Here is a 15,539-nt window from a genome sequence, read left to right as displayed (position 1 = left end):
GGGGCATGAATCTCCTTTAGAAATCTGGTACTCGCGGATAGATGGACTGAAGAACCTCCAGTTTGGAAAATTCATAACTTCTTCATCCGTGAAGATTTTCATGCGATTCCAAGCCTCAGTGAATACCTTTTGAGTTGGCTTTCTGGGAAAATTGGATTCATGACAAAAGGCCTTCGTAATGTTGAGATATCCTCCTTGGACTGAACATCTGTCGCTGGTATCAAGGTAGCCGGTTTCAACAAAGCTTCTCCAAAACTCAGACTGTTGGGCACGGTCAATGCTTTCAATTCTTAGAGGCTGAACCTGTCTTTCCTGTATACTCAAAATAAACAAGTGCTCTTGAAGATCCGGAGGTAAAGGGGCAGGAGTTGTGCCGGGATCAAAGCATAGATAATTCTCCATAGCAATGGATGTGATGCTTGTTGCTTCTTCATCAAAGACTGGACCAGGTTCGTCCTCCTCATCAAAGATAGGACCTAGATCATCATCAAAACATATCCTAGTGTCAAGACATGGGCACTGATGTGGAAAATCCAGTGGCTCTTCCTCAAAAACCTGTGGAGACAAAATAAGACTACTCGGAAGCTCCGGTTGCAAAACAGTTAGTTCTACAATAGCTTGTTCATTATCAAGATTAAACTCAGTTTCAAGAGAAGGAAGATCACAATCTTTTTCACAAAACATCAAGCTTTCAATTAGCTCTTCATCAGATTCATCAAAAATGGGTAGAGAATCTGAAAAATCTTTAAGTTCTTCAAAATGGTTTTCAGATTCACCTTGGGCTTTCTTACTGATGAACAAGGATGGCTCAGCTACTGGGGCACGTGTAGATGTGCTCTTCTTTTGGCTCTTGCTGAAGTCCTTAAGGGCTTTGTCCACTCCCTTCACAAGGTTATCACAAATTTGTTGGACATCAATTTGAAAGGGTTGCCTTTTTGGATCAGCCACATCTCTGGTTGTTTTTCTCCTTACAGCTGGTTGTTCCTGCACACTAACAAACTCATCAAAATAATTCAAAGGATATTTAAAAGGAGTTTGAGAGTTAGAATTTCGTTGAGGCTTCTCCTTGTTACTTTTCCTTTGCAAACCAAACATCATAAACCTGAAAAATCTCAACACAAAAGTTAGTAGATAAAAACCTCACACTCTCGAGTGTTTGATCCTCACCCACACAAGTGTTTCTCTCAGATTTAGGTGATCACACACAAGTTTTTACTCAATGTTCTAAGAGAACAAATCAAAGAATCCCAATGGGCAAATCCAAACAAACAAGGGAATTTTCTCAAGATAGAAAGATAAGAGATTTTTGATTTTTGAAATCCGTTTTAACCACCTCAAAGGCTGGATTTCTCCTCAGCCAGCAGGCTTTCTCTTCCACCACCAATCCAAAAAACAAACTTTGAACTTTTTTTTTTTTTTGAATCAAATCGTAAATCCTTTTTTTTATATATATATGGATGGTAATGAGGGGCCCGGATTTAAGAAAGGTAGAAGAAGAAGTGTTTGAAGAAGATGGAGAGATGAGAAGATGGAATGATAATAGAGTTACCGAGAGAGTGGCTCTGATACCACTTGATAGAACCAAAATAAGGATCACTCTTTCGGTAAGGTTGATATGAACTCAGATCCGAGAGGATTGAGAACTGATGGATCGAGGGGTGACACTAAGGGTTGCGGAATATCCCAAAGATACTACCAGACTTCGATCGTTGCCGGATGTGACGCACCGGTCCAACAAAAGAAGGATCGAAACTTGGAGATAACCTCACCAAGAAACTAAGAACAAGTTCTACAAAGAACAAAGAGTTTTAACTCAACAAAAGGGGAAAACAATCTGTCTTATTTCGTGGCTCTAAGGCCTTATTTATAGGATTACAAGTTGTAGAAATCCAAAGAAGAATGTGCTAAAAACAAGACATAGAAACTAGAAATGAAGACTTTGACTAAAGACCGAAATTAATGATTTTTGTTGAATTCTTTTTCCCATGCACGACCAAGACTTCCTTGCTGACTCCCTCTTGGTATTCTTGATGAGAATGTGCTTGAAATGGACTGAGGAAAGGGCTGGTCGAATTTGGAAAGAAACAATCCCATAATGAACTTTTTATGAACTTTTCTTTGGGCTGAAAAGGCCCATTTCGCCCAGCAGCTGAACCAGCTCCATCTTCAGTGTTACTTGGCTCATTCAGTTCCAAGCTAGTGCCATTTAGCTCACTCAGCTCATCCAACTCCAAAGTAGTGTCACTTAGCTCACTCAGCTCATCTAGCTCGCCCAAGTAAGTGTCACCTCGTCCAGCTCGTCCAAAGTGGATTCTAGCTCGACCATATGTCTTCAAATGTGAAGTTGGACGGGAAAGACAAGCCCCAGTATGGTCAGATCGGTCATCTGGCCATGGTTCCAGCCAAAGCTCATTTCCGGACGTATGCGGGACGGTCCAGTACACTGCACGGTCAGTCTGTCCGGTACGGTGAAAAACATGAACCTCGGTTGAAATGTTCAGAACGTTCTGATCTCCAGGCAGGTTCGGCTCCATGTACTGATCCGTGGACCGCGGTCCATCACCTGGTATCTTTAAACTCATAGATAGAGCTAACCAACTAATAAAAGAAAGGCTAGATACTAGTATATAGAGTCCTCGACAATGCCCTTTCAGGGACCTGGAATCATTATTGCTTGATGGTGCCCGAAGAAGAGTTTTCCATTCTTTTATTTGTGTAGAAGAATCTCTTGAGTAATCTCTTTTCCCTTAACAGCCTTAGAAAAAAATCTCATGCTGTAGTGATTAGACATATAAGGGATTCAGAGTATCATGCCTTACCTTGTCGTCGATCTTGAAAACCGGGAACCAAGTCGTCCAAGAAGACGCTAGGAGGGGTTACGATGGATTTAAAGCCTTTAAGAACCATTCTTATGCAGGTACTTGTGCAACGGGAGTGATAAAGATAGTGGCGTGTTAGTTGGGAGAGTACTATATATAGAGAAAGAAATGAAGGAGAAGGAGAATCTGAAGGGTGAATCTTCTTCATCCATGGGTTACAGTTTTGAAGAAAGCATTAGGGATATAGATTAGAAAGACCTAGGAGAACAATAGATATTAAACTAATAAATAGTTTATTATTTAAATAGAAAATAACATTTACTTAATTTGTATTCTGATTGGTCGATTATTTTTAGTGAGGTGGATGGCTAGATATTGATCCTCATTGGAGATACTCCAAACATTTAATACTCCGATTCTTTTAGTTTAGCTTCTTTTTCTTTTTCTTTTTTCTTTTTCTTTTCGATTGATTCAATTACTTTAGCATACACCTCCGGGTCTACGGTCTTCATTTTGTTCATCCTGATTACATGTTCTCTAAGATCTTGGAGCAAAACCTTGGTGACTTTGACGGCGATACCACGGATGAACCAAGAAACCGGTGGCACATTAAGAAGAGGAGATGGCTGAAATATATGCTCCATTGTCACCTTTGACCCAATCCTTCCTTTACCGCCGCTACATTTTTTGTATTTTTCTTCACTAATCCGCGACTTAGACTTGCACAACCGTTCCTGATCTACATACAGTGGCTGTATTTTCCAGCTACCCTCAAACACTTTCATGTGTTTCACTTTCACTTTCTTATATGTTGCCTAAGCAATAACACAAATTATAGTTCAACTAAAAAAATGAAGGAAAATAGTTGGTTCTTGTGAGGAATATAGAGAAGCTTTCTTACGGTAACTTTTTGATGGTTTTCATCGATGATTAAATGTATTGGGATAGTCCCATTATACCCAAGTATCTTCCATCTCAGAACTTTTTCCATTTCCGTGATCTGCCTTGGTCCATCTTTCTTTAAAACCTTTGTTGCTCTTGTGTCCTTCAAAGGAATTAAAAAGACCACACTCGCAGTTATTGCTAATAATTGAGTCTTAAATCCGAGTCATACAACTAGTGAGTAAAACAAACCAAACGTGTGCGCCAATTATTCTTGTACTTGCCCATTGAATGGAAAATTCCCATGTTTCTTGGATCAGTTAACGTCTGGAAGACTGATTGAGGAGGAGATCCCAATGTGAAATCTATGTTTAAATGGCAAATACCCTTTCTTGTTTTCACCTTCAAAAAGAAAAAGAGTTAAAGACGTTTCAAGACCAATTTTCCTAAATTCTGGCAATTCCCATAAAACAAACAAAAATATATTCCACGAGTATTGAGAGATATGTTTGATTCTTTGCTGTTACCTTCACCTTAGCAGGTGCATCGTTCCATGGATGTTTTTTATGTTCAGAATTCCAAAGACGGTTTTGCCTCACCAGTTCATCCATGTCATAGTATTTAGGATCGATAGCCATCAGTGGCATAGATTTAACATGGTCTAATTCCAAGGATTCGGCCTACAAAAGAAATAAAAAAGACGAATCGTTATCTCATTTACATAATTAACCACCAACACAAGTATTTGATATTTGATTGCTGAATTGCTATTAGTTACCTTTTCTTTAGGGCTTAAATCAGGAACCCAATACCATGGTCCCTGAAGATACCTATCGTCTTCTTCTTCTGAAGCTGATCTAGATTTACCATTCTTAGATCTCTTGGACGTCTACAACAACAAACGTAATCATGATCTGATCTTTGCAGTTAATTAACGGATATATTAGACTTCCAAGGGTCTTTTGATTGGTGGAAATGAACTGACCTTAAGGGGCTGTTGAATATTCTGATTGATCCAGCCACCAAATCCAGGGAATACCATTTTCTATTAGAAAGCTAGTCTACAAAAACTAATGCTTATCTGATGAGGGCAAGAGTAAATGACGATCTAAAGAGTGTATATATATAATGGTTTGTGGAATGTTAGTTAAAGTATCTGCATCCCGAGAGAATTGTGTACGTTAAGTTCTTCGTCTGGTGATACAATGAAGTGGGCAGCTCAGTTCTCGTGAATTATATGACGTATACGTATACGCAAAGACCTTCCTGATGAAAGAGGAGACCAAAATGTTCAATAAATTGTAGAATGATGCCTGTCACGGAATCTTTAAACTCATAGATGTAGCTAACCAACTGAAAAAAAACCAAAGGGATTCGTGGAAATCTTTCTGCCGATCTTCACAACCTCACGGCTCTTCCTGATCTCTCTGGTCTCACTCGGTCGCGCTGAATCATCACCAAATTCTCATCGACACTGTTCGCGAGAACAATCCGTTCTCTCATTGGGAACTTCCCGAAACCATCCAAGAAGCTACGTCTATCCAGAAACTCTACCTCACCAGTTTTAACGTTACTAGGAATTCAAATAGTTATCTTATCTCGTACCTTTGTGTAATTTGGGATTCAAATAGTTAATTGATATGTGTTTAACTAGACATATAAACGCTAGGGAAAATATAAGGATCCAGAGAACCATTCTTGCGCAGGTATTTGTGGAATGGGAGGGATGAAGATATTAACGGGTAAGTTGGGAGAGTCCTATGTATATATACACTGATGAAGGAGAATATGAAGAGTGAATCGTCATCCAGAGGTTATAGACTTACAGTCTTGAAAAAGGCATGATGTAGTGTACGACTTAGGAAAAGAATAAATATTAAACTAATGAATTACTTTCTAATTAATTAGAAAATAACATTTTCATAAATTGTATTCTAATTGGTCGATTATCTCTAGTGACGTGGATGACTAGATGTTGATCCTCATTGACTATAATCCAAACATTTAATACTTTGATTCTTTTTGTTTGTTTTTCGCCAGCACCCTTCATTTTGTTCATCCTGATTACATATTCTCTAAGATCTTGGAGCAGAGCCTTGGTGACTTTGACGGCGATACCACGGATGAACCAAGAAACTGGTGGCACATTAAGAAGAGAAGAGGGTTGAATATATGCTCCATTGTCACCTTTGACCCAATCCTTCCTTTACCGCCGCTACATTTTTTGTACTCTTCTTCACTAATCTGCGACCTAGACTTGCACAACCGTTCCTGATCTACGTACAATGGCTCCATTTTCCAGCTACCCTCAAAAACTTTCATGTACTTCACTTTCACTTTCTTATATGTTGCCTAGCAAGAACACAAATTAGTTCACCCAAAAATGAACGAAAAACAAATTGGTTCTTGTGAGGAATATAGAGAAGCTTTCTTACTGTAACTTTTTGATGGTTTTCATCGATTATTACATGTATTGGGATAGCCCCATTATACCCAAGTATCTTCCATCTCAAAACTTTTTCCACTTCCGTGATCTGCCTTGGTCCATCCTTCTTTAAAACCATTGTTGCTATTGTGTCCTTCAAAGAATTAAAAAGACCACATTCTCAATTACTATCAATTGATTCTTAAATTCGAATCATACAACTAGTGAATAAAACAAACCAAACGTGTGTGCCATAGGTACTTGCCATTGAATGGAAGAAATTCAGGTTTCTTGGATTAGTGAACATCTCGTAGACTGCTTGAGGAGGCCATCCCAATGTGAAGTCTATGTTTAAATGGCAAAGACCTTTTTTTGTTTTCATCTTCACAAAAAATATGCAAAGACGTTTTAAAATTATTTTTTTCCTAAGTTCTAGCATTTCCTATAAAAAAAACAAACAAAAATTATGTATCCAAGAGTTTTGAGATTATGTTTGTTTCTTTGCTATTACCTTCACCTTAGCAGGTGCATCGTACCATGGATGTTTGCTATTTTCAGACCTCCAAAGTCTTACTTGCCTCCACAATTCAGCTAGGTCATAGTATTTAGGATCGGTAGGATACACTGACATAGATCTAACATGATCTATTTTCATGATTTCGGCCTACAAAAACAAGCAGAATCGTTATATCATTTACATAATTAACCACCAACACAAGTATTTAATACTTATTGCTGATTTGCTATTACCTTCTCTTTAGGGCTTGCAGCAGGATTAAAATACCATGGTCCCTGAATATACCTATCTGTTTCTGAAACTGAACTACTCTCAGGTCTCTTGGTCGACGCCTACAACAGCAAACATAATCATGATCTCATCTATTCACGAACCGATATAGTAGACTTCAAAGGGTCCTTTGATTGGTGGATATGAACTGACCTTAAGGGGTTGTTGAATATTCTGAGTGATCCAGCCACCAAATCTGGGGAATATACCCATTTCTATTCCAAAGTTAATCTAAAAAAACTAATACTTATCTGATGAGGGCAAGAGAAATGACGATCTAAAGATTGTATATATTATGGTTTGTGGATGTTAGTTAAAGTATCTGCATCTTGAGAGAATGGTGTACGTTAAGTTCTTCCTATAACGAAAAAATGAAGTGGGCAGCTAAGTTCTCGTGAATTATATGACGTACAAGCAAAGACCTTCCTGAGGAAAGGAGACCCAAGTGTTCAATAAATGGTAGAATGATGCTGCATGTCACGGAATCAAAACCCATCAAATAACCAATTTTTGATGCCCTAATCGTATAATGAGTTTTGTTTTGAATTTTTGGAATCATGATTTTGATGACAAAAGAATCATAATTCGTACAGAACTAAAACAGTAAAATCCAATTGTCTGATTTTTATTGTTGTTGCCTCTAGAGTGGTTTAAAAGAACTTAATGCCATTACATAATCATTATCTGGAGGATATAATTATTTTAATTAATAATGATTTGTCAAGATATATGAAGCCCCTATGGATACAGATACTTAAACACCCTCTATGCTGGATTTTATCTAAAGCCATTGGAACTACGATGAGATTAACAAAGTATATCATTGCAATAACTGAGAGGATGTTTCTTTTATAAAAGGTTTAAATCTTCCTCCGATTGGTGAATCTCCTCCCATTACACCTCCTCCTCGATCTCCATCTGTCCTTAATGTCCTCAACTTTTCTCTTATCCAATTCGTTGCTGTTTCTTACTTGATCATCATCACGGCCTCCTCCGCGGATCCTAGCAGCTTCAGCTAGAAGATCTTCAATCATACTCTCTGTGGTTTTAGTGGTGATCCCACGAATATACCAAGAAAGAGGAGGTGGTGTAAGAATAGCAGAAGGCTGAAACATCTGATCCATTGTCACCTTAGACCCGATCCTTCCTCGTCCGTTGGTACAACGATCGTAGTCTTCTTGTGTTTTCGGTTTCAAACGCTCACACAAATGTTCGTCTATAAACAATGGCTCCACCCTCCAACAACCCTCAAACACTTTCATGAACATAGTCTTCTCTTGTTTATAATTGGACTTCCCTCAAAATAAGAAAGATATAAAATAAAATTTGAATTGATGAAGACATACAAATTCTTGTTAGGGATATAAAAGAATACTAGGTAATAACCCGCGCCTTGCGCGGGATGTGATTATTAGTTTCGTTATTTTTAATAAAAAAGACAATAAATCTGTTTAATCTAGATATTAGTTAGGTTTTACGTTTTTTTGTTTTTAATCTTCTAAAATATAACTATTATTTTAAATTAATATTCATTTTAGTTTATTCGGTTAAAACATTTGATTTTTAGGTTTTTCGGATAAAAACCTAAAATTAATATTATATGTTTATTTTTATATTATGAAGTTTAGATAGTTGTCATGTCGAACCAATAGTTTCATATTATAGTTTTTAAACAGATAATAGTTTAAGAAAAAAAAAAATTATTAAGACAAATCATTTCACTACAATTTGGTCAATAGTGAAAGAAACATTAAGAAAAAATATTTCAACTTTCAAAAAAATTAGATACTTCAGCTGTGGTGAATACTTAGTTATAAGATGCTCACATCAAGGTGCACATGTATATTTATGTAAAAAGTATATAAAAATAGTTGAAAAATATATAAAGATATTGTTAATTAATATTAAATGACATTTTTGTTTAGAATAATACATGAAAGATAAAATTAAAATTTATTTAAAATAAAAAAGACCTTGACATTGGTCATTTTTTCATCAAAAGAAAATAAAATTACATTCGTAAATAGGGGTGGACACATATCAAGTATCTGGATATTTCGAAGCATTTTTGTCGATTCGATTTTTAGCCACCTAGATATTCGGTGACTCGGATATCCGAAATGTTTTAGAATTTTAAAGAATATTCCATTTGATTCGTAAATAAAATAAAATTTTAAAAATAATTTAATAATAACATTTTATTACAAAAATAAAACATTATATAACCTTTTAATTCAAGTACCTAATATAATAAATTTATATTGTAAAACTGATATAAAGTATAATATATATAACATATATATATACTACATATATAAATAAAATTACATTCGTAAATAGGGGTGGACACATATCAAGTATTTGGATATTTGGAAGCATTTTTGTCGATTCGATTTTTAGCCACCTAGATATTCGGTGACTCGGATATCCGAAATGTTTTAGAATTTTAAAGAATATTCGATTTGATTCGTAAATAAAATAAAATTTTAAAAATAATTTAATAATAATATTTTATTACAAAAATAAAACATTATATAACCTTTTAATTCTAGTACCTAATATAATAAATTTATATTGTAAAACTGATATAAAGTATAATATATATAACATATATATATAATTATTTTCATATATATATATATGCATATAACATATCGAATTAGATATATGTTCCTAAAAATATTGGTATTAGTGATTTGCTTCTTTTTTGGATATTGTATTTTAGTATTTGATTTGTTTCGTAGAGTTTCAAATATCAAGATTTTTTGGTTCAAATCAAAACGGATAACAAATCGAATCAAAATTTATGAATATTTTGCTCAATTTTATCCGTAAACAATAAAAATAATATATATATAGTTTAGCTTTTGATTCGTTATCTATTTTTATTCGAACCGAAAAATTCAGAGTTTTGTTGGAACTATGTATGTGAGTTTTATATTAAAAAAAATCACAAAGTACATAGTGTGAACACATTTATGATTATAGTGTGAACGCGTTAGCATATTTATTATCAAATCATTGTGAAGCTGCCACGTGTCTATTATAATGTGAATGCATTTATTACAATGCTTCTCTTTTAATATATAAGGGATATGTATACCATTAGATGTTTTCGGTTTTCTTGGACAATTAGATGTATAGGGAAAGTTCCAGCCCACCAAAGAAACTTCCAGGCCGCGGCTTGCTTCACCTCCACGGTCTGCATTGGTCCATCCTCCATCAAAACTTTTCTTGATATGCATTCCTGTTTTTGGATTAAAATTAATTGCCTTAAGTATCACTTACACCATTCAAATCATCCAGGACAAGACCATGCAAAGCACCTTAATGTTTTTGAAGTATCGTTTGTTGTCTGGATGAGTGAAAATTTTGTAGACTGACTTAGGAGGCAATCCTACGTTAAATTCTGCGTTCAAATGGCAAAACAAACCATTTTGTGATTTCACCTGAAAAAAACATCAAAATTTGAGGAAATTTTGAAAGATTTGAAATATGTCAAATCTAAGTTTCTAGATTTTTCATCTTACCTGCACATTAGGAGGTTGATCTATCCATGAAGGGTTATCTCTCCAAGCTTGTAATTGCTTCTCTAACTTCTCCTCCTCTCTTTCCTCATCATGAGTAGTCTCTATCTCTAACACTGGCTTAATCATGCTTTGTTGCTCTTTGACAGTCCTTAATTTTTTGAACTCAGCCTACAACCACAACAATTAATCTGAAAATTTTGGAACATTTGACTAAGCTTCTTGGGGTTGTTGAGATGAATATTAAGTTTGACCTTAAGGGGCTCTTGAATTTTCTTACTAATCCATACAAACACATCATTATTTTCAAACGATTTCTCCTCTGATCTTGAAATTTCAGATCCACCCATTTGTTTCTGTAAAATTAGATATCACAAAGCAGAGCAAGATGAAATATAACTGATCAGAACAAATAGAAAGTTAACTTGAGGGAAGCTAGTGGAGAAGGTTTGATTGATTTAGATGTAAACAAAAAGTGGTTAGTGATAATATCAAGAATCAGTTGGTGGATGTTGAGTGTAACATACGTAAGGGGTACTAAAAATCTGGAGGAAGTTCCATTTTCGTGAGTTCCTTTGTGGACGTTAAAGCATGTGCGGAAAATCGGCTGAATATTGCTTTCCACTCGTTTTACTGACCTGTGTCGCAAGTCGAACCCGTGAAACCCTAATTTTTCTCCTGTACAAAACTACAATCTCGTCGGGTCTACTACAACAAGATAAATTCAAAGGACATTTCAAACTCAATAATTATCTCTCCTTTTTTGAAAATAGTTTGATCAAAAAGTTATGTGCAAGCGTAGGAGCCAAAATCTGTGTAATTGTCTCTTTGTTGAATAAGAGACAATAACCCCATTTTTAACAAGGCTGTTGGAGAGAGACGTGACATCTAAGCATCGTGGACTTGTTTAGATCTGCGATAAATGGGCTTAAGAAGTAAGAGCTGGTTATGATTAGTGATTAGGTTAAATTTGCTCCTTGCGCATGATAAATATTAGGTCTGCAAATAATTTTTGTATTTTATTATTTTTTTTGTGTTCAATTATGTATAATGAATAAAATCAAATTATAATAAACACATAAATCAAAATAATACTTCTTGTATTTTTACAATATTGTTTTGATAAATAAATCAAAACAATCATATATTTATTTTATGTGATATATAATCAAATTTAAATGATATTGACATAGATATATAATATATTTTAATATAAATATTTATTATTGATATTTTTTTCTCATATAATTTTATTAAAATTTGTATATTTGCTGTAACGAAAATTTAAAGCATTAATCGCACAATTTTCATTGTGAGTTCTTTTTCAATGCAAATTTCTGAATTAAAAAATTAAGGTCTCAATATTTCTCGAATGCAAGTTTTGAAATTAAATATTTATGTTTTTATAGGATATATAGTTTAATATAAAAATATTAATATAAGAAAAATTAAACCATTGATAAAAAAAATTAAATGTGAGACTTTTTAACATTTTTAATAATTTATAGTCATTTTAAAATTTTAAAATATAATAACATATAAGAAAAAAATCTAAATTTAAAAAATATAAAATTCAAAAAAAATGATGGAGCATACAAAAATTGAAACATGCATGTTTCTTAACTTCCAGTTGATGATAGAAGAAAACGATATAGTACCCACAAATATGAAAATCGGGAAGAAAACAATAACATCTGACTCAATACCCATGAAGGAAATAATAATAAAATACCACAAGTAATGGTTTTGTTAAAAAGAATGTTCGAGTTATGACTATAAGGAAAAATAAGATCTTATAAAAAATGTTCAAAAATATTATCAGTTCTATGTATATGAGTCGACTTGTAATAGTGCCTGGATTCAGAAAAAGATGAATTAGATATATAGAAATAAGAATATCCATAATCAAATTTTGAAAACTGATTTGTCTATTTGCGACTTGTTAATCTAAGTTTCGTCCAATCTGTCTGCTGTCTTTCACCCGAAAACGATTGTAATAATGTATATCATTGTTGCGGATTTTCTTTTTATTTTCTTTTTGGTTAACTAGAGAATTGCTAAAGATAATGACGATTGAAGATTCAACTGCTTCTGAATTGGGCCTTGATTAGCGATAGAGTACATGATAATGAAACATGGATGTTTCTCAAATTCCAATTGATGACAGAAGAAAACAATATAATACCCGACAGATTTGAAAATTTTGGATAAAACTAGAACATTTGACTCAATAATTATAAGAAAAAAAACGAGAATAAAAAACCAAGGGTCAATTTGCTGAATAACCAACTTTGGCATCAAAATTAAGTGAGTAGCATTGATTTTGACGTAATGTAATATCTATCATTTATGCCAATTGTTATCCGGTTCTGCCCCTTCTTCCATTAATCATCCGGTAATATTGTATTGCTAGATATGACTTGGTCAAAATAACGTAGGGTAAAGATTAAATTAAATACTACTTTATTTGATAGAAACACATGCAGCCACGTACCAATTTAATCCACCCAAAATTTTCTTATTGCTGGTCAATAATGAATCACTATTATTTACAAACACATCACGTAAAAGAACTCATGTCACAAATTTACTTATAACATATTTATTTACTATATGAAGTAGAATGAGCGGATAGAAACATAATTTAAAAAAAAAATAAAAAGTGTATAAACTCTAAACCCAAAAAAACATAAATTTCCAAATACTAAATCCTAAACTCTAATCACTAAACCCTAACTCAAATATAAACCCTAAACCCAAATATAAACACAAAACCCAAATAGAATGGAACAAAATAAATAACATAGTACATATTGGTGAAACTATAAAATGTCTATGATTGCATGAAAGAAGTTAGTGTTGACCCAACCATACCCCTCACCTTCTAAATACTAAACCCTAAATTCCAGTCACTAAACCCTATCCAAATATACCCTAAACGCTAAACCTAAATAAATAGATTAAGCTAAACCCTGATCAAGGAAGTATAAACCCAAATAGAATGTATATAATATGGTTTACTATACCCAAACATTTACTTAGTAAATCTAAACCCTAGGCAAGAACCTATAAACCAAAATTCAAATATAAACACAAAACCCAAATAGAATGGAACAAAATAAATAACATAGTACATATTGGTGAAACTATAAAATGTCTATGATTGCATGAAAGAAGTTAACGCTGACCCCAACCATACCCCCCTCACCTTCTAAATACTAAACCCTAAATTCTAGTCACTAATCACCCTAATCACTAAGTATTATAGAAATACTAAAACCACATCCATAATCTTTAAATACTAAACACTATCCCAACTTTTAAATACTATGGCTATCACTAAACCCAAACCTCAACCCCTACCTTCCAAATACTAAACCCTAAATTTAAATCACTAAACCCTAAACCCAAGTATAAACCCTAAACCTAAGTATAAACCCTAAACCCAAGTATAAACCCTAAACTCAAATAGAATGAAACAAAATACATAGTATAGTACATATTGGTGAACAAAATAGAACACTCTTTATTAATCGTCAAATGGAACGATACATGATAGGGTCACCATCAAACCTCAACCCCACCTTCCAAATACTAAACCCTAAATCTTAATCAATAAATCCTAAACCCAAATATAAACTCTAAACCCAAATAGAATGGAAAAAAATACATAGTATAGTACTTGGTGAAGAAAATAACACCTTCTTTATTAATCATCAACTGGAACGATACATGATAAATACATATAGTAACAGACTATTTTACATTACATAACATGAATAAAACATTCATAATACATATTGTTTTACATTTCTATTCTATACGCATAAAATAGAATAGAACACAATGTTACAAAAACTGTTCATCTTCTCCGATCAATTCAAGGATATTCACAGCGAGAAAGATATGTGTAACTGGCAACATCCGTGAGAATAGTACATGTAACCGCCTCGTAAACCGAAAAGATTAAGGTGATTGAAGGAAGAGTTGACGAATCTTGCGGCGGTGCCGTTTACGTTGTCGGCGACTCCATAGATTTCAGATGCGCAAAGCTTTTTGTCAGTAGCGAAGCGAGTCATTGCAGATGGGCATCTCATAGGCAAAGCTACTCCAGAAATGGTTTTGGTGGTTACATAGTGGATCAAAAATGGAGAAGAAACAACCCACGTTCTACAAGGTATGTGATTCTCCAAAGGCCACGTTGTATGTGTGTAAGGTAAGTATTATTAATTTAGTTTTTTTTTGTTTACAGGTTTTACCGGTTGTGTAAGAGGGCATAGTAGTATTATTATATAAAAGATGCATGGTGTATTGGTGTATTGGTGTATTAGGGTATTTAGACATAGAATGAATTATAATTTGTTTGAAGGTTATACAGCCAAATTTCCCAAAAACCAATCTTAGTGGGTTCGTTAAGAAATAATGTTTTAGTTGAACTACACCAATGACAAGCAATTATAAGATATATCTTAATTTTCATGGGAAGACTAAGACTCTAAGATGTCAAAACTATTGTAATGAAATTTAGGGCTAAACTCGATCTAGAATAAACTGCGGTACTTTTTGCATAGCTATGAAAGCAAACTTATAAATGACTTAAATGATCTAATTAACAACCAGATAAATTAGCGTCCAACCAAACCCTAAGTACCAATATATTGAAGTACATTAAAAATTGATTGGAAACAGTATAGATGATTAAAGATATTTGAAAATTCAAACGCTTTGAATTTAGAATTTGTAAGGATAATCTAATAAAATAGATTAAAAAAATTTGGAATAAAGACTTACATTGAATAAATTAATGAGTTACGGACTAAACATATCATCAAAAACTTAAGAAAAGATAAGCTCTTACAGAAAAAAAAATGTTAAAAGGAGAGAAAACTTGAACATAAGAACATCTTCAACCTACTCTATTATTTACGTTTAAAGTTATTATAGAAAAAAATATAGAGTAATTGCGTCTCATGACCATAAAACAAAATAATATTAGGCGAACGGATACGACACTGTTATACTTTCATAATCCCATCATTGCCCTTACACTAGCTCTGAGGCAAGTCTGACACACTGAGCTTCTGCAGATACACATGCTA

At 33.7% G+C, this 15,539-nt stretch overlaps 3 protein-coding genes across 3 annotated transcripts; all 3 read right to left on the bottom strand.

Annotated features, from left to right (window-relative positions):
- Positions 1–3,063: 3,063 nt before the first annotated feature.
- On the bottom strand, positions 3,064–4,823 carry LOC125575398. Its single transcript, XM_048736738.1, has 6 exons — positions 4,687–4,823; positions 4,480–4,590; positions 4,229–4,381; positions 3,954–4,103; positions 3,721–3,864; positions 3,064–3,634 (listed from the first exon to the last, which is right to left on the bottom strand). Exons 1-6 carry the CDS (start codon positions 4,741–4,743, stop codon positions 3,224–3,226), a joined length of 1,026 nt encoding a protein of 341 aa, XP_048592695.1. The 5' UTR covers positions 4,744–4,823; the 3' UTR covers positions 3,064–3,223.
- Positions 4,824–5,577: 754 nt separating this feature from the next.
- Positions 5,578–7,298, bottom strand: LOC106355200. Its single transcript, XM_048736739.1, has 6 exons — positions 7,067–7,298; positions 6,877–6,975; positions 6,638–6,790; positions 6,392–6,568; positions 6,137–6,280; positions 5,578–6,053 (listed from the first exon to the last, which is right to left on the bottom strand). The coding sequence occupies exons 1-6, from the start codon at positions 7,124–7,126 to the stop codon at positions 5,766–5,768; spliced, it is 921 nt and encodes a 306-aa protein (XP_048592696.1). The 5' UTR covers positions 7,127–7,298; the 3' UTR covers positions 5,578–5,765.
- A 269-nt stretch (positions 7,299–7,567) lies between these two features.
- LOC111199237 lies at positions 7,568–10,911 on the bottom strand. Its single transcript, XM_022688791.2, has 5 exons — positions 10,695–10,911; positions 10,444–10,611; positions 10,240–10,362; positions 10,017–10,160; positions 7,568–8,205 (listed from the first exon to the last, which is right to left on the bottom strand). The coding sequence occupies exons 1-5, from the start codon at positions 10,788–10,790 to the stop codon at positions 7,774–7,776; spliced, it is 963 nt and encodes a 320-aa protein (XP_022544512.2). The 5' UTR covers positions 10,791–10,911; the 3' UTR covers positions 7,568–7,773.
- Positions 10,912–15,539: the final 4,628 nt, after the last annotated feature.

The sequence above is a fragment of the Brassica napus genome, chromosome A7, assembly GCF_020379485.1.
Source record: "Brassica napus cultivar Da-Ae chromosome A7, Da-Ae, whole genome shotgun sequence".
Lineage (NCBI taxonomy): Eukaryota > Viridiplantae > Streptophyta > Magnoliopsida > Brassicales > Brassicaceae > Brassica > Brassica napus.
This window is presented reverse-complemented; position numbering and strand designations above follow the sequence as displayed.